Below are 25,439 nucleotides of genomic sequence, written 5' to 3'. Positions count from 1 at the left end.
ACTGCTCCCGCTGCTGCTCTCGGGCACAGATCCCCCTAAAAAGCAGCCCAGAAATCGGTGCTTCGGCATGCCCTGCGGCATTTTAAGAGGCAAAAGGAGCCGTCAGCAAAGAGCTGCACTTCCTAACGGAGAAAGAAAGCACGAAGCAAACAAAGCAGGGCAGGCACGTTATGAAGGAGCAAAGCGGTCGCATCCCAGCTACGCCGTTCTGTGCAGCCATGCCGCGTGCCAGCGCTGCCAACCCAGCCAAGAGCTTTGTCTGAGCCCAAATGGGGTTAAAGGCAGGGGTTTTTCTTCAAAACCATTTCCCATCTTATGCTGATTAGCTGCGAAAGGTTCAGAGTTCAGGCGGGTTGAAGAATGCATGTGATTAAAAACATTCCTCTTTAATAAAAGGAAAAGGCCTTCTGCAGAGCCACGCACAAGGAGCAAGAATTAGCTGGAGGGAATGTGCTCAAATTAAAACCACTTAACGAAGAAACCACACGAAAAGGGCTCTGTTGAAACAACATGAAGATCACAAAGGCAGAACTCGAGAAATAGGAAATCCCGGAGTCGGGGTACCTCGCATAACCTCGCCCTGGGGTGCAGGCACCGGGATGCTGGTTTCACCAGGGGACCAAACTTTAGGCTCCCCTTCGAGAGAAGCACAAAACCAGCATCACCCCAGCACCTCTCCCAGCTACAGCAGGAGCAGGGACACAGGCACTGCTCTATGGGGACAGGAGGGATGCTGCTCCAGACGGAGCGTGCCCCTCCGCTCTCCCTACCTCCAGCTGCTTATGGGTCCCTGGGGGGGCTTCCTCACAGGTCCCTGAGAAACCTGAGGGTTTGGGGCATTTCCTTCCTGCCTCACCTTGCTGCTGAGGAGCCACCACGTTGCAGGGATGCAGCTCCAGGGATGCAGCTCCAGGGAAAGCCCTGCAGTACGCAGTGTCCCGCACGAGCCATAGCAGAACAGATGCTGCTGAGGGAAGATGTCATGTTTGGAGCAGTCGGTTGCCAAGTTCTGATCACTCTTTCTGGAGCGTGTTAAGTGGGAGTTTCAAGGGCTTTATGAATTGGCCAGATGTGGGTGGATCCCTCTCCTCCCTACCAGCCATCACATTCCTGCTCTAAAACAAGAAGAGGCCGAGGTTTCTTTAGGAGAAGCCCCCGTGAGTTTTTTTCCACAAGGATAAAATCCTCAGGTTTGGTTTTTTTTTTTCCTACTCTGCTTCTTCCAAACTTCCTCGTGCACAAAGTTTCCAGGTGGGAATTGGAGACAGATGATGGCGAAAGCAACGCACCTGAAACCACCCAGGCTGCACACAAACACCTGCGAGGAAAGCGCATCATTTCGGGCTTTCAAACGCATTATTCATGCGTTTGAAGGCCATCAGTCAGGAAATTCTCTCTTTGAGCCTGTGGATGAGATCCACATCAGGCCTCGGGAAGCAGATCAGGGCGAGATACTTCCCCCTCATTACTCTCCCTGGTTATTTGTGGCTCGTGACCTTTGAGTCAGACACTTAATAGCCCTCCCTGGAATTCTCTCCCCACAAATGTGCCTTGTTCCAGCTTGAAACTCATGACTCCAGGACCCAAAAATCTCACGGTGCGCTGGGACACGGATGCTTTGCACCTGGATCTGCTTTTAACGCGCTGCGTTCCAACCCACCCTCTGATATCAGCATTCCCACCCAGGCTCAAGGGACCACGCTATGTTCCCACAGCATCCGTGGAGAGCTGAAGGCACGACCCCGTTGCCAAAGGAAGAGGTGCAGTGAACCCTTCAGGACTAAATGAAACACTCATGAACATGGGCCAGCTGCATCCACGGGGGAAATGTGGGTGCTTGTGCTCTCCATCAACCACAAGCCCCTTCCTTGCTGCCCCAGGGCTATGTGAGGGCCCTGGGCTGCCCCATGGATGTGGTCAGTGGGGTGAGCAGATCCACATGGGTGTTTAGGTGCCTGTTTCAAGGCAGGTTTCCCCCTTGCTCTCAAATGATCAGATTGGCTTTGAAAGCCTTTTGCCTGCAGGGCAAAGCTGGTCAGGAGGATCCCAAGGTAATCCTGCATCCTGCTAAATCACCCCAAAACCCCAAACCTTAACACAGAACCTAAACTGCATCTCGGGTACTACTTAAACCACCAAACACCTTCCTTCATACTCATGTACAGCTCCTGGAGCTGGAGCAACCAGGGCTGAGTATCCTAGATGCTGCCCCTCTCCCAGGGATGAGTTTTTAAAGCCTTCAAAGCACCAACTATGGTGCAAATGGAGGCAAAACCTGCACAGCAAAACCCGGGGCCAGGCTGCAAGTCTAAACTTGAGATCATTTGGTCACAGGAAAACACACAGAAGCCACAAAAAGAGCAGGAAAGAATCACACCACAGCTGCTTATGACCCCAGTGTAAAGCATCCCCATCCCTGCTGGCTGCTCCTCAGCCGTGCCCTGGGCTGTGGCACCATGAGCCGGGCCTCCACGGGTGTGCTGGAGCACATCTGAAGCAAGCAAGGGAATAAAGCAGTGCTCTGAGCACTTTCCCTGCAGAAGGATCGGGTCCCCAACCCCACGGTTTGAGCGTGGGCAACACGAGGTGCAAGGTGGGACCAAAGAGCTCATCTCCTGCAACCGCAGGCGGGCCATGGGACGGGAGGGACAGCAAGTGGGCTCCATGCATCCTCTGGCACAGCTGGAAACCTCTGGCAGTCATTTCCTGCCAGCAGTTGCATCCTCCCACCCCCACGGGTCGTAAGCCCCATCCCAAATAGCAGCACAAGGCCCCCGCGGGAGGATGCAGGGCGGAGGAGTGCAAGGTATCCCCAGGAAACCTCACAGCCATCATTTCCTCTGAAACAGAGGGAAATTCATGACCAAAGGGCTCTGCTGAAGGGAAGCCAAGGCTGCCTGGTGGTGCCTCGGGCTCCCCGCAACAGCACAGGCAGCTTCTGCCCATGGGAACACCCAAGAGACAGGGAAAATCCTCCCCTCCCAGAAGGGAAACATCCCCCCTCGCACAGCCCACCCCATCGCATTCCTTCCTCACCTGCTCCCACAGCCTGGACCGGGACCGTGGGCTCATCCCCCAGCAGCCCCGCACATCCTGCTCTCTGGAATCACGCGATGCAGAGGCAGTGCCGGTCCTCCCCTTGAAGCCTTCCTCTGCAGCAGGGTGACGTTGAGCTCCACCACTCCTCCTGCCCCAGCGGCCCTGCCAACGCAGCCCGCAGAGGGGCTGCTACGCATCCTCACCTCCCATGTCCTCTCCCTGCGGACGCGGCTACAGCCGCAGCCGGAGAAGGGCTGAGGGTTGGCGCTGTGCTCCTGAAACCTTAAACCCTGCCAAGGCCTGAAGGCAAAGATGGATGTGGATGATAGACAGCATCTCCAGACAAGCAAGTACCCCCGCTCGGCTGGAACTGGAGCAGCCTGGTGCCTTCTAACAGCCCTATTCTCCCCCCAAGCAGGCTTCTAGCGAGAGGCAACAACCCTCGGCATCATCCCCCCTGCCTACAGTCAACACAGCTCTACGGAGTGAGGCTCTGGCACCAGTCCTGGCAGGATGAGCTCCTCCAAGCCTCTGTTCTCCAAGCAGGGAGATGCCAAAGGAGGCAGAGCCATGGAGCAGCCCCACGGCCGCAGCCGAGCGCTCCCGGCATGCGAGCGAGCACCCTCTGGGTGCAGGACGCCCTCGTCTTCCCGCACCCGCTTGGATGACATCAGCAACGGAGGATGCGGCCTCCGTGCCAAGGGAAGCAGAGGAGAGATCAAACGATTCGAGACCAACCTCTCCTCAATCACCAGCCCTTTGCATAAGCGGAGGAGAACGTTCCCAACCGGTTTGGAGAGCACCGCAAAGGGCTCGGCAGCACCTCTGCCCTGCACCAGAGCCAACGCAGAGGGGTCCTGGCTGCTGTCCTGGTGCCTTCTCATCACTGAATCATAGACCTTTAAGCTCCTCAAGTCCAACCATTCCCAGCACTGCCAAGGCCACCACTAACCCATGGCACTGAGGACTACAGTGTGGGAACACTTGCAGGGACGGTGACTGCAGCCCTGCCCTGGGCAGCCTCTTCCAATACCTGAGCACCCTTTGGGGAAGGAATTGTTTCTCAGCTCCATCCAAACCTGCCCTGGGGCAGCTTGAGACCTTTTCCTCTTGCCCCATCCCCTGTTCCTTGGGAGCAGAGCCCAGCCCCATCCTGGCTCCATCCTCCTTGTCAGGCACTTGTAGGGAGCGATAAGATCACCAGTGCCCAGTGCAGGGGCACAATCCCTGCACTGGCCCTGCTGCCACACTGGTGCTGGTCCAGGCCAGGATGCTGGGGGCTTCTTGGCTGCCTGGGCAACAAGCTGCTCAAGTTCAGCTCCAACAATCCAGGTCCTTTTCCATGAACAGCTTTCCAAAGGCTCCAAGCAATTCCCTAAGCTTGGAGCATTGCATGGGGTTGTTCCACCTCAAACCTCTCCTCCATGGCACAGGGAATCTCACAGGCTGAGCACGGAGCGATGCCTCCATCCACTTGCCTCAAACCTACAACCTGCACCGCCCTTTGTGGCCTGCAAAGGGTCACCATGGCCCAGGGGCTGCTGTCACCAGTGCTACAGCTCAACCTACATCTACCCTGCAATTGCTCTGTGCAACCGCACCAAGAGCCCAGCTTGACTCATGAGCCCCCAGGGCAGAGCTCTGGGCTCCCAAGCGGTGCCTTGCTTGATGTGGAAGTGCTGAGACAAAAAGCCTGGGCTCCCACAGTACCCACTTCTCAGGGAGTGACTCCTCAAGGGGACCTGCCCATTAATTGGAGCCTCTCTGCGTGCTGCAGAGGAGGAAATCCCTTTGGCAAACGCTGGCCGAGGTCCAAGGCTGGGCTGGGAGCACATTCAGGCATGGAAAGAAAACTGAATGAAAAAGAGCAAAGCCAAGAACCTCAGGCCCACAATGCAGAGAGCAGGAGAACAAGGAGCCGGATCAGGAGCATCCCAGGGAATGAGACACAATATTCCCTGTGTGGATCTGCAGACTGCTCAAGCACCACCAGCAAGGGCACAACCAGAGCTCCTCCACAAGCCTTGCTCCAGTGCTGAGCATCAGGTGCTGGGCAGACCCAGCGTTGCCCTGTGAGGGGATCAGCACATGGGGTTCTCCAACCACATCCCACCCATCCCAGTGTCCCCTCCAGCCAGCACTGGAGATCACCAGCTCGCAGAGCGGAGATGGGGGTTTAGGTGAGAGCTATTTATGTCAGAGGAAGGAAGCTGCAGCGTTTTCAGTTTCCTGCCCAAATACACTTTGATATCCTCCACTCTTTGGCACTGCCTCCCATACCTGGGTGCTCCTGAAGAAGCCTTTGGCTTAAAACGAGCACCTCTGCAGCTGGGCAAGGTGCCAGCACCAAATCCTTCCTGCAGAGGAGGCTGAACCGTGCCCGGAGCCAACAAGTCCTTCTGCCACCCCATGGGGACCCCAGCGACATTCTGGGTTAGCACTGGTGCATGCAAGCAGCTGGGGGCAAGGTTGAGAAGAGATCCATGATGCTGGGGGCAAGGCTGAGGAGAGATCCATGATGCTGGGGGCAAGGCTGAGAAGAGATCCATGATGCTGGGGGCAAGGCTGAGAAGAGATCCATGATGCTGGGGGCAAGGCTGAGGAGAGATCCATGATGCTGGGGGCAAGGCTGAGGAGAGATCCATGATGCTGGGGGCAAGGCTGAGGAGAGATCCATGATGCTGAAGCCAAGGAATGACTGGAAAAGGAACAGCATGGCCAAGACACCAGGGTGAAGAACTGCAAGGAGGCCCCTGTGTCCCGCATGGAGCCAGGGCCTGCCTGGGGAAAAGCAGGAGCAAACAGCAGTGGGAAGCATGGGAGGAGGAGGAGAAGCCTCGGAGGAGGACGCAGCTCCCCGCTGACGGCTGCAGAACGCGGGTGTCCCGAGGCAGCCAAGGAGCCTGGCGGGGATGGAGGGTGCGGTGGGGTGTGTGCTCTGCACGCATGGAGCAACACTGCCCTGGGTGTTTAACCCCCAAACAGGGGGAATCCCGAGCCGGGCTGCACGAGCATGGTGGGGAGGGGAGAAAATCAATACTGAACACCCCTTCCCGTGAGCCTGGGGCAGCAGCGTTAACCTCACACACTGAGGAATCGGTGCATGTGGTGGGGTTTGAGCTGTTGGGACCTTCTCAGGATGAGATTTAGTGTCAAGTCAGCAGCACATCCCATCCAGGACCCGCTAGGTCATTTGGCAAGGAAAGAGGCTGGGCGCACACTGGGGAGCTGAACCGGACCCAGCTCCAGATGAAGGGATGCTCAAGGTGCATCCAATACAAACCCACCTTTGTAAGAGCCCTGCAACGTCTGCAAGGGCATTTCCCACCCACTTGGCACATCCACCTAGAGATATCATCACAGAATGCTTTGGGTTGGAAAGGACCTTAAGCTCATACAGTTCCAACCCCCTGAATGGGTTTCAATTTAAACCTATTACCCCTTGCTCCTCCAAGTCCTTGGGGATGACGGTGCCGGTGGAGCTGAGCCCCACATGGTGTGGCATGGGGTGAGCAGCACCGGTGCTGCAGGGAGCCCTCATTTCTCTGCTTGCACCCCACAGAGCCGCACCCCACATCCCAGTTGTTCTCACGGGCAAGTAGGAACCTTGGCAGAGCCCTCGCTGGCAGCCAGCCCCAGCACATTCATTAAATGCAATTAAAGCAGAGTGGATATTCCCCCCCACACCTTTTCCCTGCCCCTTTGGGGGATATTGCTTATAGACAAAATAAACAGGGAGGCTTTGCGTGGGCCCAGGCAGGTGGTTGGCACCCAGGTCCTAGGAGGCAGGTGGAAACACCAAGGTCTTTGTTGGGGAAGCAAAAGCCACAATGGAGCAGAGGCTGGTCCATGGGTCCAGCCCTGCTCCTGCTCCCACATGTGCCTGCTCCAGACGAACACAAACCCCTCTCTGCTTTGTAAATGGGAACATGAAGAACACAGACCATGGAGCAAGTCCAGAGCAGGCCACGAGGATGAGCAAGGGCTGGAGCAGCTCCCATAGGAGCCAGGCTGAGAACATTGGGGCTGGAGAAGAGAAGCTGCGTGGAGACCTCAGAGCAGCTTCCAGTGTCTGAAGGGGGCTACAAGGATGCTGGAGAGGGACCTGCATCAGGGGCTGGAGCGATGGGACAAGGGGTGATGTGTTCAGACTGGAACAGGGGGAGTTCAGGTTGGAGATAAGGGAGAAGAGGGTGCTGGGACACTGGGATAGGCTCAGTGGAGAAGGTTTGGATGCCCCATCCCTGGCAGTGTTCAAGGCCAGGTTGGACACAGGGGCTTGGAGCAAGCTGCTCTAGTGGAAGGGGTCCCTGCCTGTGGCAGGGCTTGGAACTGGAGGACCTTTAAGGTCCCTTCCAACCCAAACCATTCCATGATTCTGCTCCATCCTAAAGTGTTATTTTATTGTCTCAGCTCCTCCGGCATCATTTCTAAGCTGGTTTACAGAAAAATCTCTCCTCTGCTGTGCTCTCCACACTCACAGCATCCCTACAACCCCAAAACTATCGAGGATGAAGGAGACAACTGAGCAGCGCATCTCCTCCTCCTTCCACGCAGCCTCTCCTCCCCCGTGTACCCCAGTGCAGGACAACCAACACCAGCACATGCAATGGGACATCAGGAAGGCTTAATCCATGAAGGAAACTGCTCAGATCACTACCCTGACCCCAGGGATTAATGGTTCTTTCCCAAGCCACATCAGTGGCATTCCCACTAATGCAAAGAGCTTGCTCTGGCAGCTGTCAAGCACTTGCTCCATCGCCCTGGTGCTGCTGGGCACCTCCTGTCAGCAGCAAAATCCTGGAGCTCCCGGTATTCCTGGCAGGTTGTGCAGGCTGGCCCTCACCCTGGGCTTTGTCAGAGTGCTCAACAGCTCCAAGGCAGGGTATGGAGGGTGTCCCTGAGGAACGGCACATGGTGGGTACCACGGATGCTATTTGCGGACAGAATCATCACGCTGCATCCCGCTTCCACCTGGGACAAGCAAAGGAAATAAGCCAGAAGGGATCCTTAAAGCTTTGTGCTTCCCTATGGAAAAGTCAGCAGTGCTGCAACATCCTGGGGCTGTCCCAGCTGTGTCACTCCCATACACAGAGATGTGTCACTCCCCCATACAGCCAAGCCCTTAGACATGCGTCATGGGCCAGTTCTCCACCTCTGAACGATGGGAGAGGTGTGGCCATGCTCCGACCAAGATCTGGGCTTCAAATGGTTGGGTTTTACTGGCGCTAAAGGGATTTAAGCCAGAACAAATTAAGATCATTTTCCATCTTAATTCATTCTGCTTTCACTTCCTGGCACGTGGGAGCTCGGAGGAGCCTCAGCTTTGCATGGCCATGGGCAATGGAAGCTGTGCAAGAAGACAGGAAGGACTTTGCAGCTTTTCTTTGTCATCATCAGAGCTTTTTCCACAAATGAAGAACTAAAGATATAAGAAGCCAGAACCTCTTTTCATGGCCCTATTTCTCCATCACATTCCCATTCCCCTTCTTGCAATGCTTCCAGAAGTCACCTGAAACGGTGCACCACCACGACACGTCCACACACAGATCCCCACCACGACACAGCTCTCGGGGCATTCAGAACATTAGGATCCCACCTTGCCTTCCCAAAATAGCTTCCATGAAGTGCCAACAACCTCACGCCACTGCTGGGAATAAGGGATGTGGAGGCAGCGGCATCTCCCCCAGCACTGCTGAGCACCACAAGCCCGTGTCCACGTTGCAGAAGCATCTCCTCCAATGGAGCTCCAAGCCCCAGCCTTCACAGGAGGACAGGCCTGAGCCCGCTGGCTGCCAGTAGGGACACGGGAGGAGACACATCTCCACTGCCAGCACTGTGCAGAGGAGAGGAGAGCTCAGGAACATCTCAGGCCAAGGCGCATCACCCCCTTGACCTGGGCGGTGCTTCCAAGAGCAGCGATAGCGCCTATTGCACAACAGCCAGCAAGAGAAATCCTCTCCCCTCCCCTCCCCACCCACCCCACATCCCTTTGAGGCAAAAAGGAAGAAGGCTGGAAACATCCTTCCTCTCCTCCGGACAATGCGATGGAAATAGCAAGGGAGGAGCAGCGGCCGCTCCGTGAGGATGAGGAGCTGCGCGCGGCTCCCAGCTTCCTGCCATTGTCCCAAGCCCCACGCAGCTGCACACCCGGGATACCGAAGCCAAAAGCACCTCTTTGTCCCATAGGATCAGGCCCAGAATGCAAACCTGTCTGTAGGGGGTGGCCACAGGCACAGATTCCACCTTCCCCAGGACCCCAAAGCACAAGAGACAGGTCTCAGATTCAATCCAAACCCCTTTGGTTTGGTCACCGTCCTCACTCAATGCTTTCCAGCTCTAAAGGAAGCCTTGCTGCAGGGATGTGGATAACACCATCCCTATGGAACAGGCAGAGGGGACTCCATGGAGCAAGGGGCAGTCAGACACTCCATCCCTGCTCTAGTTCCCAACAGGTAAAAGGAGTTCACATGCTCCTTTGTGTTTCCCCCTTAGAGGGAAAAGCCACCAGTGACCTACTGAGCTTTGCTGTCCCCCCTTTCCTGCTCCCATCCATCATCCCTGCTGACTCCGGAGGGAGGGGGGACCTCAGCCTGATCCTGAAAGGGAAGACTTCTCCAAATCCCTCTGGTTTTGGCTTAAATCTGCCGTGGGAACACGGTGATTGTTTCGCATGAGCTTGCAGATGGGCTGGAAACCAGCGCCTGTGCAATCAGATCAAACACCACGATAAACCCACTCCTAAAAGCAGGGGGATTTTCCACTGCACGGAAAAAAAAGCCCAACAAAACAACAAGAGGGCAGAAGATGCTTTCTGTGGACCCAGCCTGGAGGGTGAACCAAAGGCCCCAGGGAGCACAATCCACCCTAAATCCCTATTTTTCTCCTCCAGATGGGAGGTGCACGCGTGCAGGCTCCTCCAGCACGCACGTCAGCAGGGACCAACGCAAGCCCTGACGGCAGCTCGAGCACAGGAGATGTGGCAGAAGGACCTGGCCAGGGCAGAACCACTCCAAGTCATGAATCAGTCCCCAGACTTGGGCTTGCACCTCAAGCGGGTGCCAGGTCTGTTATTCACCTCTTGTTTCGGAGGGCTTTGCAGGTTATTGCTTGCAGCCCTTTTCCATGCTTAAGGTGGTGACAGAAACTGTCTTAGGAAAAAAAGGATAAAAAAAAGGACATCTATATAAAAGGTTTGAGATGTTTGTAGGACCTGAGCTGGGATTTCAGGACTGGCACCACCCAAATGAGCATCACAGGGACAGAGACAGACCCACAGAGCCTCCGCAGCCTTCAAGGGCCACAGCAGGGAGAGAAACAAGAGGAAAAGGAGGACGGATGATCCCACTCCTCCCCACCACCCCCCAGCCCTGTGCCCCCCGGAGCATAGGCTCCACTGGGCCCATTGGAGCAGGGAGACCAGCCCTTGGCCTCTCGTTACCTGCCAAAATGTGGGGCCAGGCACCCCCAAAGCTGCTTGAGCTGCTGGCGTCGCTCCCGAGGTCCGGCAGCGCTCCGAGCGGAGCTGCTCTGCTCCCTGAAGATTCCCAAGTGCATTTTTGCCCCGCTGATGTGGTTAAAAATAGAAAGCATCAGTATTATTGTCCTGCAAGCAAATATAGAACCATTACATCCTCACTGCTAAAAAGCTGTGCGCCACAGACTTGTTCTACTGGAGGCACGTCGGAAAGCTCCATTTCTGGAGCAAGGAACTCGGGAAGTTAGCACAAGATCCGTCAGAATCTGTTACATGGATGCAGTGCAGCATTAAACACCAGTGGTAAACTTGCCTTCCCCCTCCTCTCCTCGCTTCCCTGGGGTGTTTTCCAGGCTTTCACGCATCTGCCTGCGCTGGCCTCCGGGCAGGGTGCACAGGCTTTGCACGACACTCCCACTGAAGAACATACTGCCCCGGTGCTGCCCTCGCAGATGGGAAAGGAGCAGGATCCAATTTGGGAGTGGTCTTGTCACCGTCCTCACTTAACGCTTTCCAGCTCTCAAGGAAGCCTTGCTGCAGGGATGTGGATAACAGCATCCCTATGGAACAGGCAGAGGGGACTCCACGGAGCAGGGGGCAGCCAGACACTCCATCCCTGCTCTAGTTCCCAACAGGGAAAAGGAGTCCACATGCTCCTTTGTGTTTCCCCCTTAGAGGGAAAAGCCACCAGTGACCTACTGAGCTTCCCTGTCCCTGCTCCCATCCCTGCTGACTCCGGAGGGAGGGGGGCCTCAGCCTGATCCTCATTCTTGGAAAGGGAAGATTTCTGCACAGGCTCAGCCTTTGGTGAGTGTTTGTGCTAACGCACTGGACTGCTCCCACCCAGCTGGGACCGGGCTCCTGAGCCAATTTCGTTGCTCAGATCACCACACGGGAGATGAGGAATGTGTGGGGTCACTTCCAGCTCCAGGCAGGAACCCTGACTTCTGCAAAAGCAGCCCTAGGAGAGAGAAAACCATGGGCAAGGGGATGTCTGTCCTCCCTGCAGAGGTGCCTAACATAGAGATGCAGCTAACACAGACATGCACCACCAGGGCCCTCCATGCAACACCAAGGCACTGACCCCAACGCAGGCATCGCTTCAGGAATCACTCAACTCCCAAACCAAACAGCTTCCAGCCTCGATGGAACAGGAGAACCCCCCCACAAGGAGGGCCTGGGAGGAGGCTGGGGTGGAGAGGTCACATCATCATCCCCAACGCACGGCAAGCATCACCGCTAAGCAGCGGGGCTGTAAATAAGAGCCCTGCAGACGCAGCGCCTAAACCAAACACAACTCCCTTCACCCCCCTCCCCTTCTCCCCAAAACAAAACACACACCCAGAAACAGAAGGAAACCAGGCAGGAAAAACCCAGCAGTAACTCAACAACTATTCCAAGCGTTTCCATTCCCAGGAGGAGGGAATGCGGAATGCTCTGCCCTCGGCCACATCCCTCCCCGCCGGCCCGAAGCTGCCCAGGGACCCCCGGGTGATGCTGTGCTGGTGGTGCTGGGGGGGGTCCCTTCCCATTCAATACCGTGCACATCTCAGCTGGCATTTGAGCACACGAAGGCAATGCCAGATTTCTCTCTGCTGAGCCAATGACGACTTCAGCAGCTTAATTGGAAACACAGCCTGGGTGTTGCAATCCCAGGAATGACTCCAAGTGCAGGAACAAATGTTTTCATCTCTAACTGGGAGCAGTCACCCAAGTGGAAGGGAGCATTCCTGTTGCTGTAGCTCACCCCTCCCCTGGCGTGAGGGTGGTGGGAAGATGTTGCATCCCACCCCGACCCAACACCTGCATCACCAGGGAGCTGCTGCAGGGATTCCTTATGCTCCCAATCGGCATTGGAGAGGGACAGCCCAAGGTTTTCCTACATGGATCTCCTTTAGCAGCTCTGTGGTGTTCCTGATGGGGTCTGCAGCCCCACAAGAGGTGGGGGATCAGGAGGGGACATGGGGGTCCCCCATAGTGCAAGTCATCAGCTCCCAAAAGATGGCAATGGGGCGAGTGGAGCCTCTTGTGATCAGTGGGCAAGGTCCTGCTGTGACTTCATGCACATCACAAGGACATCAACTCTTGCACCAGTGGTTTCCCAAAAGGCCACTGCCCCTACCCATAACCTCAGGAGGACCAGCTCTGTTGCTGGTCCATCAAGGCAGGAAAGAAGCCCTTTTCACTGCACAGCTTCTTCCATACTCACACATGGAAACAAGAGTCCCAGACTGCTTCTGCTGAAGGACATGGGCTTCAAGAGCTCAAGGATTTTATTTCTGTGCCCACAATACCTGGAAGTGACTCTTCTGCTCTACATCCAACAGCGTGGATCACCACATCACCTCAGCGTGATGGAGAAGTGCTGGAGAAGATGCTGATGCCCAAAGTCAAGCCCAGGAGAAAGATCCAATTCCCATTCCCACTGTGGAGGTCCTGGACTGAACTCACCAGAGGCTGAGGATAAACCCCCATAAAACCATTCGCTCCATCTAGTGGCAAGCCATTCCCATGCTTCTGTGTTATTTCCCCCCCCTTCTTCTGCAGCAACAACTGCCCCTTCCAGGAGTTTCAACATCACTTTGCTATTTCTTTGCTCAGCCCTGCTTGCTGCCAACCTCCCAAGGTCTCTTAGGTGGTCCCTCTGCAGCCAATGCACCTCTTGACGTTCCCCCTTTGCTGCCAAAGCCTAAAAGCTCTTCCACAACTCAGCAGTGGCTTCCCCTGCTCCCAAAGCTGATGGTGATAAGGGAAGGAGAAAAGCTGGTCTATCCAGAGCCCTGGCAGGGAACACTGCTCCTGTATCCCGCTGCAACCCAAGCACAACTGTGTGGGACAGGCTGTGGAGGTGCTGCGGCTGTTTCTGCTGCAGGCAGACACGGAGCAACCGGGGCAATTCCTGCTGGGGCCAAGCGCAGCAGGACCCTGGGAGCAGCGGGGATGCGGAACTAACAGCGAGCGAAGCCGAGATGGAGGCTGTGATTTCAGCTGGATACGGAGTGTTTGCATCTGTCCAGATAAATCAGCTCCTACGAGGCCTGGTTTCTGCCAGCTTCACCTCTTCTCCCAGCTGCTTGCCCCCCCTTGCTCAGCAAAGCCTTGCCAGAGCTGAGTCTGATGCAGGAGCGGGTGCATCCAGCACACGGACAGCCTTGAGCTGCACAAACCCTTCCTGCACTGTTCCAGACTCAAACCCATCACCTCCAGCCCGATATCCAGTCCCCTGCTTAGTCTTTGCCTCACAGAGCTCTTTTTTTTTCATAGAATCATAAGGGACCTTAAAGCTCCTCCAGCTCCAACCCCTGCCACAGGCACAGACACCTTCCACCATAGCAGGCTGCTCCAAGCCCCATCCAACCTGCCTTTTCTGCATGAAAGCCACAGCAAACAGCCAGACTTTTGGGTTGTGACTTCTATTCCCTGCCATAAAGTTCCTTATTCAGTGAAATAAGACTTTCTAGGCATGGAGGGGCTGCAAACTCCTCTCCTCACTAAGACATCACCATCCCCTGCCCACGGCCATACACATTGTGTGGTGCCGCTCGCTGCTCTCACCCCCATCTCCTGCTTCTCACATCAGCCACCATCCAGGCAAGGCAATTTCAGCACATTCTTCAGTTGAGATTCTTGAGGACAATGTGTCAAATGACTTCCTAAAACACAGAACTGCTGGGAACTCTTCACTGGGACCAAACCCTCGCCTCAAAGTCACGTAATTCATGGTCCTTCTGCCATTAATTCAGATATGCTGACAACATAAACCCACCAGGTTTTGTAATGAGATGCCAGAGATGCTCATCCCAGAGCCTGCTGTTTGGGGTATCCCTATCTCTCCGACCAGAAGAGCCCTGTGCTAATGCCAAGTACATCAGAAAAGCGACCAGCATGTAATGGGGAACCTCTGTTCTCAACTGGGATGTTGGTCAGTGGGCCAGCTATGGCAAAGCCTCACCTCATTCCAGGGTCATGAATGCACAAGAGTGGCTGTGAGGAGGTGAACCCAGAAGCCACACGGGCAGAGGGGAAAGCCATGGGGTTTCGCAAGGCTCTCCTGCAGCAAGCAGCACTGCTGGGAGGCCCCACCAAGCCCGACGATAAGGCGGCAGGAGGGAGGCCATGCCGCTTTGTGCAGATGCAGCACACACACCCAAGCTCAAAGCAGGCCGAGCCCACAAATCCTGCTGCAAGCTTGTGTGTCCCACCTCCAGATGTGCCAGCACCCCATCCTACACCCTGCTCCCCTCCCAGGCTTCTCCCCAGACACACCTTCACTCGCTTGGCACGGCATCCCAGACACGTCCGCGCGGCGCGATGGGGCCTCTCCGTGCCAGCATCCCAACCTCTCCAGCAGGGAAGCAGCCGAGCGCTATCACTTGTTCCCATCGCTGTCCCAGGCTATCAAGCAGTCTGGCCTTCTGCAGAAGAGCAAGTGAACCTCCACCCAAGCAGCACAGTTACTCGTGAGCAAGCCAGACCCAACAAGCCCTCCAGCCCTGACAGCAAGGTCCCACCGAGGGAAAGAGAGCTAAAAGTGCTCCCAGTTCCTTGGTCTCGACAGATCTTTCAAGGGCTCGTCATCGCCGCTGTTACAAACCCACACCTCAAAACACAAACACAAAAGGCAGCCAGTAAAACACAGAGGAACCACAGGCGAGACTTGGAGATCTTTGCCAGGGAAGGAGCAGACTCCAGACGTGTCTCCAGGGACTCCCTTCTGCTGTGATTTGACACCAGAAGAGATCAGATGTGGCATTACAAGATTGTTCACATCAGATGGACAGGGCCAACACAGAAACCACAAGCTTCCAACACATCACTGTTTTGGTCCATCAGCCAAAGGAGCCAATTCTCTGAGACTCCTCTGCTGAGATAAGCAGCCCGAGCTTCATCATCATCATCTCTCCCTGCAAAGCACATCCTACTTTTTGGTAGTTATGGGTTGCTCCCATCGAGTCACTGCCCCTGCTGAAGCACAGTGCTAGCCCCAGCATTAAGATCACTCAGGAATCATGAATTACAGGGGTGACGGCATCTCCTTACTCCTGCTTGATCCTTCTTGGCATCACTCAGGAAGCACAGACCCAGTGGAGCCTTCAACCCTGTTCTGTTACTTTTGAGGACTCGAGCACAGCCACCATGGCCCTGCTTGAGCAGGACCAGCATCATCTCCCTGCTGACAGCTCAGCTCCTGCTGTCCTGGATGTGGATGCTGGTGATCCACAAGTCAAACCTCAGTACAGCATTCCTCAAGCTGCTGTTCAGCCCAGAACTGAGCTGCACTGGAGCAAGCCCTCTCGGTGAGACATGGAACCACCACCCCTGCTTGGTTATAACCCATGATGAGTCTTTCATCAGAGTAACTATGGGGTGACTGCAATGTCACCAAGAGCCCCTCCAATTATCACGGCATGAGGGTCTCTTTCTGCACTGCCTTTACCTCCAACTCTTGAACATCTCCAAACCATATCAGAGATGAGCAGAGGGGCAGTAGCACCCGTGACCTTCCTTCACGTTGTCCATAAACTGCAGTTGCGCACTTGCACCGTTGCATTTCACAAGTCTCACACTGTAATAGCTGTTGGCCTGTGTCCTGCTTAAACCACAGCAGCCTGTTGGCTTCCCCGCTCCTGAGACAGCACAACTTGCACCAAAACATGGGTTTACATGCTCTTGGTTGTTGTTTTGCCATTAAACTTCAACTCAGAGATACTGCAGGATGTGCTGGGAGGCGGCCGCAGCAGCACACGCAGGGCTGAACGTCACCACAACTCCCCCTTATCTCAGCTGGGATTATGGGACGATGCCCTAAAGATTTCCCAGCCAGTCCTGAAAACTAAAACTCTGGAGTCTGGCTTCGGGGAAAGATCCCAATCCAGCAGCTCCAGCTGGGATGCAGCTGCCAGCGTCGGCATTTCAGTGCAGATGGCTGAGCTGGCTGCAGAGACACCAGCAGTAAGCCCTCATGGACATCCCAAATGGTCTTAAACCCAGTTCAGGCTGCTCCTGAGGGCCCAAGTGGAACCCAACCAACCTCCCTTCACAGGGAGGGTCCCAAAACACACATTGAAACCCCCTGAGAAGCATTCCCAGTGTGATGGTTTCATTTGGGACCATTTCACAACTTCCCCAAGACACAAGGAGCTTAACAAAACCCCTCCTGCAGCTTAAAGGAGCTTTTAAAAGCTCTGTGCTGCACGTGAAGGTTACCTGAGAGCTACTGGAAAAGTAAATCCCCAGCCTAAAGATGCCAGCATCCTTCAGGCACACAAACCCTGGGGTCTAACAGCACTTTGGGGGCTGAGCAGAAAGATGCTCTGAGCATCTCTGAAAGCTGCAGCCGGTTCAAGCTGCAGATGACACCAAACTCCTCCTGTTCTCCATTCCCGAACATCCCATTTGGGGGCACCACACATGATTTTCTAGGACAAAATCAGGTCCAGGGCTGGTGCGGTGGGTGCTGAGCACCCACCTGGCTCTGCTGGGCACCCTGGGAGGGCAGACACAGGCACACGATGGCTGTTTGCTAGTGCAGGACTCGGGTGTTTGCCTTCCAGGGTGTTTATCTCCGGGCTGTGTCTGCACACAAACTTATCTCTGAGGGGAAGGGTGCGCTGCTCCTGCACACATTGTTATCCCGAGGGATGTGGGCCTTCCTCTAAGGTGAAGGCTGTGTGGACAAGCTTACCTGCAGGCCCACAGCTTGGTACCTGCGCTGGGCTCAGCCCCCCTTGTCCCTCCTGCTCCTGTCCCCAGCTCACCCCAGTCCCTTTTGCATCAAGTGGGTGGCACTGAGGAATGCAGCAGCTCTTGGAAGGGAAAAGAAGGAGACAGAGGAAGGGCAGAGCAGGGAGAATGGAGGGAGGGTGGGCTCCTAACAGGAGCCCCAATCCCATCTGGACCTGTCTGGGGTCTCCCCACAACTTCTCTTCACACAATGACCTCAGGAAGAGACTGATTTCTTCATAAACACCTCAGCTCCCACCATCCCCCTCAGCTCTCCAAGTCACAACTCAGCCATTCCTAATGGTCATGTAATGTGGCCAAACCCTCCCAGCACCTCCTCACCACTGGACCTGTCCTGACCCAGAGGGAAGGTCTACCTGCTGCAGTCCAAAGCCATCACCAACAAATTTAAGTTGCTCTCACATCACCTCAGCATCATTTGGAAGCCTCCACTTCGGTCTCCTGTGTGCACTTCATGGGGTCCAGCCCTACCAGATATGCTCCGTGGTCCCCCCAGTACCCCTCTATCACCCCATGCCTTTCCCAGTCACCCAGAACAAGGTCTGCTGGAGGCCCCTGCAGCACAGCGGGGTGAAGGATCACTCCAAGCTTCCCAGACAGCTCTCTCAGTGCCCAGGGATGCTTTTATCCCAAGACCAGGATACTGAGTCATGGTCAGCCTCCCCACAGCCTGCCCTTGACCATGCCATCACCCGGCTGCTGGGGTGTGTGTCAGAGCTTGTCTCACCTAAGACATGTCTCCATCTCCAGGCTCCCTGTGCACACTCGACCCTCTCCCGGGGCACTGAACCTGCTGGCATGGGGAAGCTGGGAAGCTCCTCTTCTGGAAGAGCTCCTGAGCTCTGTATTCATTGCCTCAGATCTACCTGGTCCCCTCGGATTTGCCCAAGAGCTCTTGGCCTCTCGCCATCCACAAGTTCAGCTGTGGGAAACCTCAGCTTTGGAAACGCTGCGTTGAGTGATGCAACGTGGGAGACATTCGGCGGCCAAAGCTGTTCTGGGGGGGGCGAGTTGGATTAAGCAGCCTGGTTTAGGAATTGACCCTTGGTGCAGAGGCAGGCTCCATGAGCTGTAACCCTAGCTCCCTTCCTCTCCCTCCCCCTCAGCCCCGGTCCCTTTGCTCACCCGGTTCCTGCAATTCCTGGCCCTGGGCTCCGATGCGTTGCACAGCTTCTTCCGCCACCATCTGGGCTCCATTTAGGGGAGCTGATGTTTTTCACAGGGCTGTAATCGAAACGCTGCGATGGAGTTTACATCTCACATACCAGCGTCTCCCCACGGAGCCTGGCCACGCGGAGCGGGCGGCCCGCTGCCGGGCTCTGCCCTGCCGCGGGAGGAGGCGGCACCTGGGAGCTGGGCTGCCCTCAGTGCAGGGATCCGTGGGCTCAAGCCACCTACAGATCCCATAGCGAGGCACTGACCCTGCAATGGGCGTGAGTTGGGAGAGCCCAACAAGCTGGGAAGCAGGTCAGCATCCCATGGGAGCCCAGGGAGGCGGCAGATGGGAGTCAAAGCCCTAAATCGGGATTATCCAGGCTCCATCTCTAGCAGCAGGAAATTCTCCTAATTTTTGGCCTTAAACCCTACCCTTATCTCTATGCAGACACTGCAGAGCCTTTGAGAAGGGTCAGATCCTGCAGGCAGCGATAGAGGTTGCTCTTTGGAGTGGGGCTTCCTTTGTGGAGGCAGGGAATGGTCACCGAAAGCCACTGGGAGCAGATGAGCAGCCAGCAGAGCATCACAAGCCTGCCACTGCTCTGCTTGACCTGCTCTTGCTGCAGCCTGGGCCACTGAGGTGAAACATGCTGGATGTTTCAGGCAGCAAGACTTGATGCTCCCAGGAGCACACCAGGGCACCCAGCTGGACTGGGCTACTACCAGGCTGCTCTCCACCCTTTTAGGCTCCTGCTCCAGTATATGTTAACCAGACACCAAAATGCACAAAGAGGCTTTAGCACGGAGCTGCTCAGAGCTCTCCTTTCCCAGAGCATCAGTATCTCCTATGTCATAGAATGGTTTGGATCAGAAAGGACCTTAAAGCTCATCCAATTCCAACCCCCTGCCCCAGGCAGGGACACCTCATATCCACCTATTCCCTATGAGCCGATGGCAGAGCCAACCAGCCAGGCTGTGCCAGGATGATGGACCCAACACAGCTCCACAAGGCTCCTGCCTCAGCCCCAAGCAGGCAACGAGCCCCCCCCACTGTCCCACCATGGGATGTCAGAGCAGCAAACGAATGAGGGCAGCACCCAGAAACGTGGCTGCGTGCAGGGCCCCACCGTGGAAGCGCACATGGAAGAAAAGCCAGCTTAAAAGCCAGACAACCCAGGCAAGGTGCTGCTGCATCTGCACAGGGCTGGCAGACAGCTCCTCCACCAGCTCTCCAGACAGCAGTTATTGATGACCCAGGAGGGCTCGCAGCCACAGCACCACCCTGCAGCCAGCACGCTTTGCCAAGGGGCACAACAGCATCTGCAGGAGCTCTGAGCCCCGGCTATAGGGATGGTCCAAGCATTGGGAGCACTGGTCCAGCACCCCTCAGCATCCCAGACCCCTGTCTTCCCCCCCCCCCCCCCCCAAGCACGTCTGCAGCAGCAGAGCCATCCTCCAGCCGCATTCAGAGGGATGGCTCTGCTCTCCTGCTGGGCTCGATCCCAGCGCTCCCCGAGGCTCAGCCAAACCCCAAAACTAATGTTTTCATACTCTGACTTTTCAGGCAGGATTTAGTCATTTGTGGACACGAGGGCTTGGCAGGACTGCGCTGCCTCCACTTACCTACTCCAGCAAGCGGCTGTTTACCATGGCAGAGCCTTGGAGATGGAAGGAGAGAGAGAAGAGCCGTGATTTAATCCAGGGGAATTATTCCTGCTCCCTTTATGGAGCATCCAGCTGATGAGGAAGGCAGGGGGGGACGACACTCAGCATCCGTGCAGGCCCATTATGGCCAGGGATGGACCCACCACATGAGACAAAGCGTTGCAATGCAAAGCACCTCCGACAGCTCCACAATGAGCTGCTTGGATAAAGCCTGCAGGGACTTTTGCCCCGTCTATGGCTAATGGCTAAAAAATCAGTTCCAGACAGAGAAGCCAAACCCTCTGTGAGTACACTTGCTTTAAAGAGGGAGAGTGGCTGAGAGCTGCTCTGTCATACTAGAAAAGCAGGTTCCAGCCCCAGCTTTGGAACGCTTGTCCAAGCCCTGTTTGCTCACTGGGGCACTCAGAGTCTGCCTCCCATGGGCAGAGAGAGCAGAAGTCAAGCAGTAATCGGTACAGGGTGGCAGGAAGCTGAAGGCATCCCTCAGGAACCCTCCATGCAAAAGCTCCCTGGATTTGGCCCCAAACTGCCTTAGCTTGTAGAGCAAGTGCCTTGGCCATAAGAGCAAACCCAGCTCCAGGGAGCCCTAGGGGGGTCACCAACAAGGCAGGAGAAGACCTTGCTGACAACTCATGACCCACCATGCACTCCACAAGCCCAGCTCTGAGCAGCCTCTGGATCTTCTATAGAGGAGTCCAAGTGCCAAGACCGCTTGCATTCAGGAGCCAAGGTCTGCTTTAATCCCCTGATTCCTGTTATTGAGTCAACAGCAAGGTTTGCCCATGCTACCATGCAAAGAAGGGATCATCATCACCTCTCAATGCCTGGCCCACCAGAAAGGATGGACTTTTGGTCTTGCAAGTGTGTCCTCAATGCCTTACAGCACCAAAGCCACCAAATCCCTTTCTTGGTCTCAATACACAGCCCTGAGTGTGGGATGAATCAAACCTGGAAGGCAGGTTAGGAAGCTCCACCAGCACCTCCAGTCTGCAGGAGCGCAGTGCATCCCAACCACAGAGCCCAAACCTGGGACCATGGGCAGGACCTGCAGCACATATCCTCTGGAGAACTGAAATAAAGGGAAACTGCAAGAAGCTCTGAGGAGTTTGCCACCATTGCATCCCATGTCCAAGCCTGCTGCTGGCTCGGATGAGCTCTGAGAACCAGGGGATAGGAGCTGGGAGAAGGACAAGGCTGCAGCACACTGAACACCAGCAGATCTGTTGGGGAGCTCTTCATTACGGTTAGGCCGGGTGTCGAAAGAGGATAACCCAAGTCTAATCTAAAGCACCAGAAGATGAGGACAACGAGATGAGGGGAGAGAAAACTGCCCCGTTCATCTCAGCAAAACACCGTCCCTGGTGCAACTCCCTGCCCTAGTGTCAGATGGAAACTTCTCCTGCACGAGCCCAAGGCTTATCTGCTGCTCCCCTCCCTTCTCCCACATTGCTGTTCTTAAACCAACGCATGCTGCTTATCTACAAATCCTGCCCTTAAACCAGCAGAGCCAGGCCAGGGTTCCTGCAGCGCTGCCACTCTGCCGTGTCCCTCTGCTTTAGCAAAGAGCCCAAGGGGATGCCAACAGCTCGCTGCCTCCAAAGCTTGTCCACTGCATGGGTCCCACCACGATGTGGGTCCCACCACGATGCTCTGCAGCCAGAATCTGTGCTTTCAGATGGTGATCAAACCACTCACAGCATCCCAAAGTCTCTTCTCCCAAAGAACAAGGGATGGGACAAGAGAAAACAGCCTCAAGCTGCACCAGGGCAGGTTTAGATGGAGCTGAGGAACAATTCCTTCCCCAAAGGGTGCTCAGGCATTGGAACAGGCTGCCCAGGGTAAGGCTGGAGTCACTGTCCCTGCAAGTGTTCACACACCATGGAGACAAGGCCTCAGTGCTATGGGGCAGTGGTGGCCCTGGCAGTGCTGGGAATGGCTGGACTGGATGAGCTTAAAGGGCTTTTCCAACCTGGTTGATTCCATGATTCCAAAAGCTGAATTCCCACAGGAGCCTGTAAGCAAAGTTGGTGGAGACCAAGCCTTCAAGGAAAGGGAGTTATTCCAGAGCTGTGCTTTGTAACCAGAGGCACCCAGAGGAGTTCACTGGGGCAGTGCAGGGATCAGCAGCACAAACCCATTAAGCCCAGGCCATTGGCAGGAGAAGTTTCTATCCAAGGAGCCTCTGTGCCCTCCAGGCAGGCTCCGTGCAGAGGCTGCACAGCTGTCTCCAGTTTGAAAGACAGCTCAGGCTCAACTGCTTCATGCAGTGTAAGCCTTGATTTGTTCTTGCTTACCCCAAAGGAGCCAGCAGCTGCTAAGGCGAAAGCTGGGCCGGCTCCCAAGCGCAGACAAAGGCCCTGCAAAACTGGGTTTAAGGAGGAACTGATTGTTCAAGAAGCAATCCTAGAAGAGGGAGCTCGCAAGAGGGAGGGAGCGCAGCGAGGGAGGAAGAGGAAGCCAGAGAGCACCTAAAAATAAACTCTCAAAAAGCAGCCAGGCTCAGGACAAAGGCCTCGTCCGCACGTGACCGGTACCCGCAGCGTAGGCAGGATGCGAGCTCCGTACACAACGCTCCCTCCCCAGCAACCCCACGTCCCAAGCGACCCCGCAGCACACAGCAAAAGCCACGGCCAGCACCTTTTGTCCTCAGGATGGGCTTGCTCCTCCTGTGCCATAAGTCCCTGAGGTGCAGGATGCCGCTCCTACCCGTACCCTAACGCCGGAATGCTGTGCTCTGATCCACTCCAGGGTTGAAACCCATCTAAACCCAAGCAAAGCTTCAACAATAGTTTGAGAAGGACAAAGGAATGTAAATGGAGCCCGGAAAACAAGATCTCTCCCAAAACACACTCTGAAAATAGCTAAGTCCTGATGAAAGACTCTGAGAGGTGCCTCTGCATCCATCTAGGCAGCACCTTCAGCAGATCCGAGCAAGAGCTGGTGGGTAAATGCTGAGTTGCCAGTGAAACAGCCAGAAAAGGCAGAGAGGGGACCGATGAGCCTGTCCTGTGTGTGCTGGTGCAACTGGGACTGATGCTGTTTGCTCCCCTCCTGTGGCCACAAGGCTTCAGAAAGCTCCAGAGCAGGGACTCTGCATAGGGGCGATCTAAACCTCAAACCTGCCCCAGAGGTAGCCGCATCCACCAGACACAGATTAGAGCTGCAGCTCAGACCCCTGCGCGAACCGCTGTGTACACAAGGATGCTCCCATACACACCACGAGCGAACCAAGGAATCACAGCCATGCAAGGCAGGAAAAAGTCCCCACGGGATGGGACAGGCACTTACAGGATGGGCTGAACATCACCAGCGCAGCAGGTATCTTCAGCCTCGGCGCAACACCAGCCAGCTCCGCTCCTGGGAAGCCACCGCTCCGCATCCCACATTCACTTCTGCTTCAGCCCTGCCGCGCACGCACGCATCCGATCATCAGCGCAGCGGTAAGAGGCATCTGAGAAGGCTGCTCTCTGACAAGGCTGCTCCTAGATGGGGCAGACGCAACAGGCCACTGAAGAGACTCTCACGTACTGAGTCATCCCGGCTCCGGAGCCGTCCGCCTCCTCCGGAGTTAAATCCCAGCTCCAGCAGCTCTCATTTCACCCTCACATCCATGCGGCTCTCCTTTTGAGCACGCGAGGCTGAGGCTGCTGAGTCGGGCTCTGCCCAAACTGCCCCTTCAAGGCTGCCACGAAACACAAGAGAGAACTCCTGCATGACTTAGGGTTGAGTCTTTACCCTACGCTCCTTGAACTCATGACTACTGAGGCAGGCGGCTTGCTCAGCTAACCAGCAAGCTAAGAATAGAGACCTTGAAGTGAAACCTCCTGGGATTGGCAGCTATTTTGGGTGCACTCAGCCGGCGAGGGAGCGTGACATAAGAGGATATAAAGAGGAAACTCTGCACAACAACTCTCACCTCACCACGAAAGACTGGGGCAACAGAAGGTGCGTGCTTTTGAGGCTGTGAGGAATCCTCCAGGCCATCCCCATGCCGCTTTGCCAGCTCATTCCTCAAATCCCAAGCCACAGCATCCATGTTTGGAGCAGGCGGGTTGTCCTGGGTCCAGCACCAGCCATCTCCAGGCCCATCTGAGCCCACCAAGAACTCTACAACCGGAGCCCAAGGTGCAGCAGCCCGGTGTGACCATCGCTTCTCCCCGCATGGGATCCAGCAAAACCCCAGCAAACCACCTCCTGTGCTGCCCACAGCTCCAGCACGCAGCCCACGTGGAGCAGAACGTGTTGCCACAGGTTCAACCTGCCCAGGCACCTCCATGGAGCTCCGTGCCAGAGATCCTGCCTCAAAGGGAGCCGCCACAGCCAAAGCAACCAACGCAGCCACAAACCCCAACCCTTGGCGGTGCTTTCTAACCTCAAGCAGACCCTCGTAGCTCTTCAGCCTTAGAAGAAAGGCTGATCGTGCCCAGGCACCAGACGTGTTTAGGAAAGATCTGGTCTTGGTTAGCAACCAACATTAATATAGGGAAATCTAAGTGGCAACACTTGGAGCGTGGTTGATTTCAACCCTTGGATACTGGGAAAACAAACATACAAGCCATGGCTTCCGGAAGTCAAACCCACCACCTGAAAGCAGTCCCTGCAGCAGTTCTCTGCTAGGTCATAGCATGTCCATCCCATCATTTGAATACAGTCTATTCTCAAACCCAAGAACTGTCTTTTCCACTGGTTGCTGGACAGGGGTATGTCCTAAGCAGGGATTGAGAGTCTACAGCACTAAACAACTGAATTCCCCAAACCCCCCAGCTTTGTCTGTTACAAAACCACCCTCCAAACCTTCCACAGAGCGTCAAGGGACCAGGGCACCTCCAGTTCCAGTCATCACCCGGACAGCAACTGCTTATTAAGGCCTCTGTATTAACTAACCCAGAGTTTCAAAGAGGCTGACCACGCTGAATGAAGATCACAAGCCACAGATCTGCTTAACGCTGCACTTCAATGCTTACAGCGGCGTGAGGCAGCACTGCTGGTCCTGCCTGTCCCATGCCACAGGGACCCAGACCAAACCCAGCCACCCTGGGCTGTCCCCCTGCGTGGGGAACCCCTTTCCTGAGCCACTGCCACCTCTGCTCTGTTCTGCACTTGTGCTGTGGGGATGGAAGTGCCACCGAGGATGAGGAGGATCCAGCGCATCTCAGCCCCAGTGCAGAGGGGAGCAGCAAGGCCACAAAGGGGGCTGAGCACAGGGCTGGTAGCTTCATCAGGCTTTGATGCAGCCCTGAGACATGGGGAAGTGTGTCTGCTCTCAGGCTTGGTCTCTGTGGAAGCAGTGCTCAAGGTAAATGGACCATAGTGCAAGTCTGCCCACCAACACCACCACATCCTCACTCGGGGACCCCTC

General features: G+C 55.6%; 1 protein-coding gene across 6 annotated transcripts in view; it reads right to left on the bottom strand.

The window, feature by feature from the left end:
• HDAC7 (histone deacetylase 7) overlaps window positions 1-25,439 on the bottom strand; it is a 78,166-nt gene that overhangs the window by 18,580 nt on the left and 34,147 nt on the right. For 2 of the 6 annotated variants that reach the window (XM_057413938.1, XM_057413940.1), the window contains exon 1: window positions 23,369-23,835. The exons of 1 other annotated variant lie outside the window; for it this stretch is intronic. In XM_057413938.1, the coding sequence (XP_057269921.1) occupies window positions 23,369-23,459 (91 nt within the window). In that variant the 5' untranslated portion in view covers window positions 23,460-23,835. Of the gene's footprint in view, window positions 1-10,480; window positions 10,726-23,368; window positions 23,837-25,439 lie in introns of those variants that run through there. 3 more of the 6 variants (XM_057413942.1, XM_057413937.1, XM_057413944.1) reach the window with 3 other exon arrangements.

The sequence above is a fragment of the Pezoporus wallicus genome, unplaced genomic scaffold (genome assembly GCF_028554395.1).
Source record: "Pezoporus wallicus isolate ANWC-B61680 ecotype Strahan unplaced genomic scaffold, APGP_CSIRO_Pwel_v1 contig_1, whole genome shotgun sequence".
Taxonomy (NCBI): domain Eukaryota; kingdom Metazoa; phylum Chordata; class Aves; order Psittaciformes; family Psittacidae; genus Pezoporus; species Pezoporus wallicus.
This window is presented reverse-complemented; position numbering and strand designations above follow the sequence as displayed.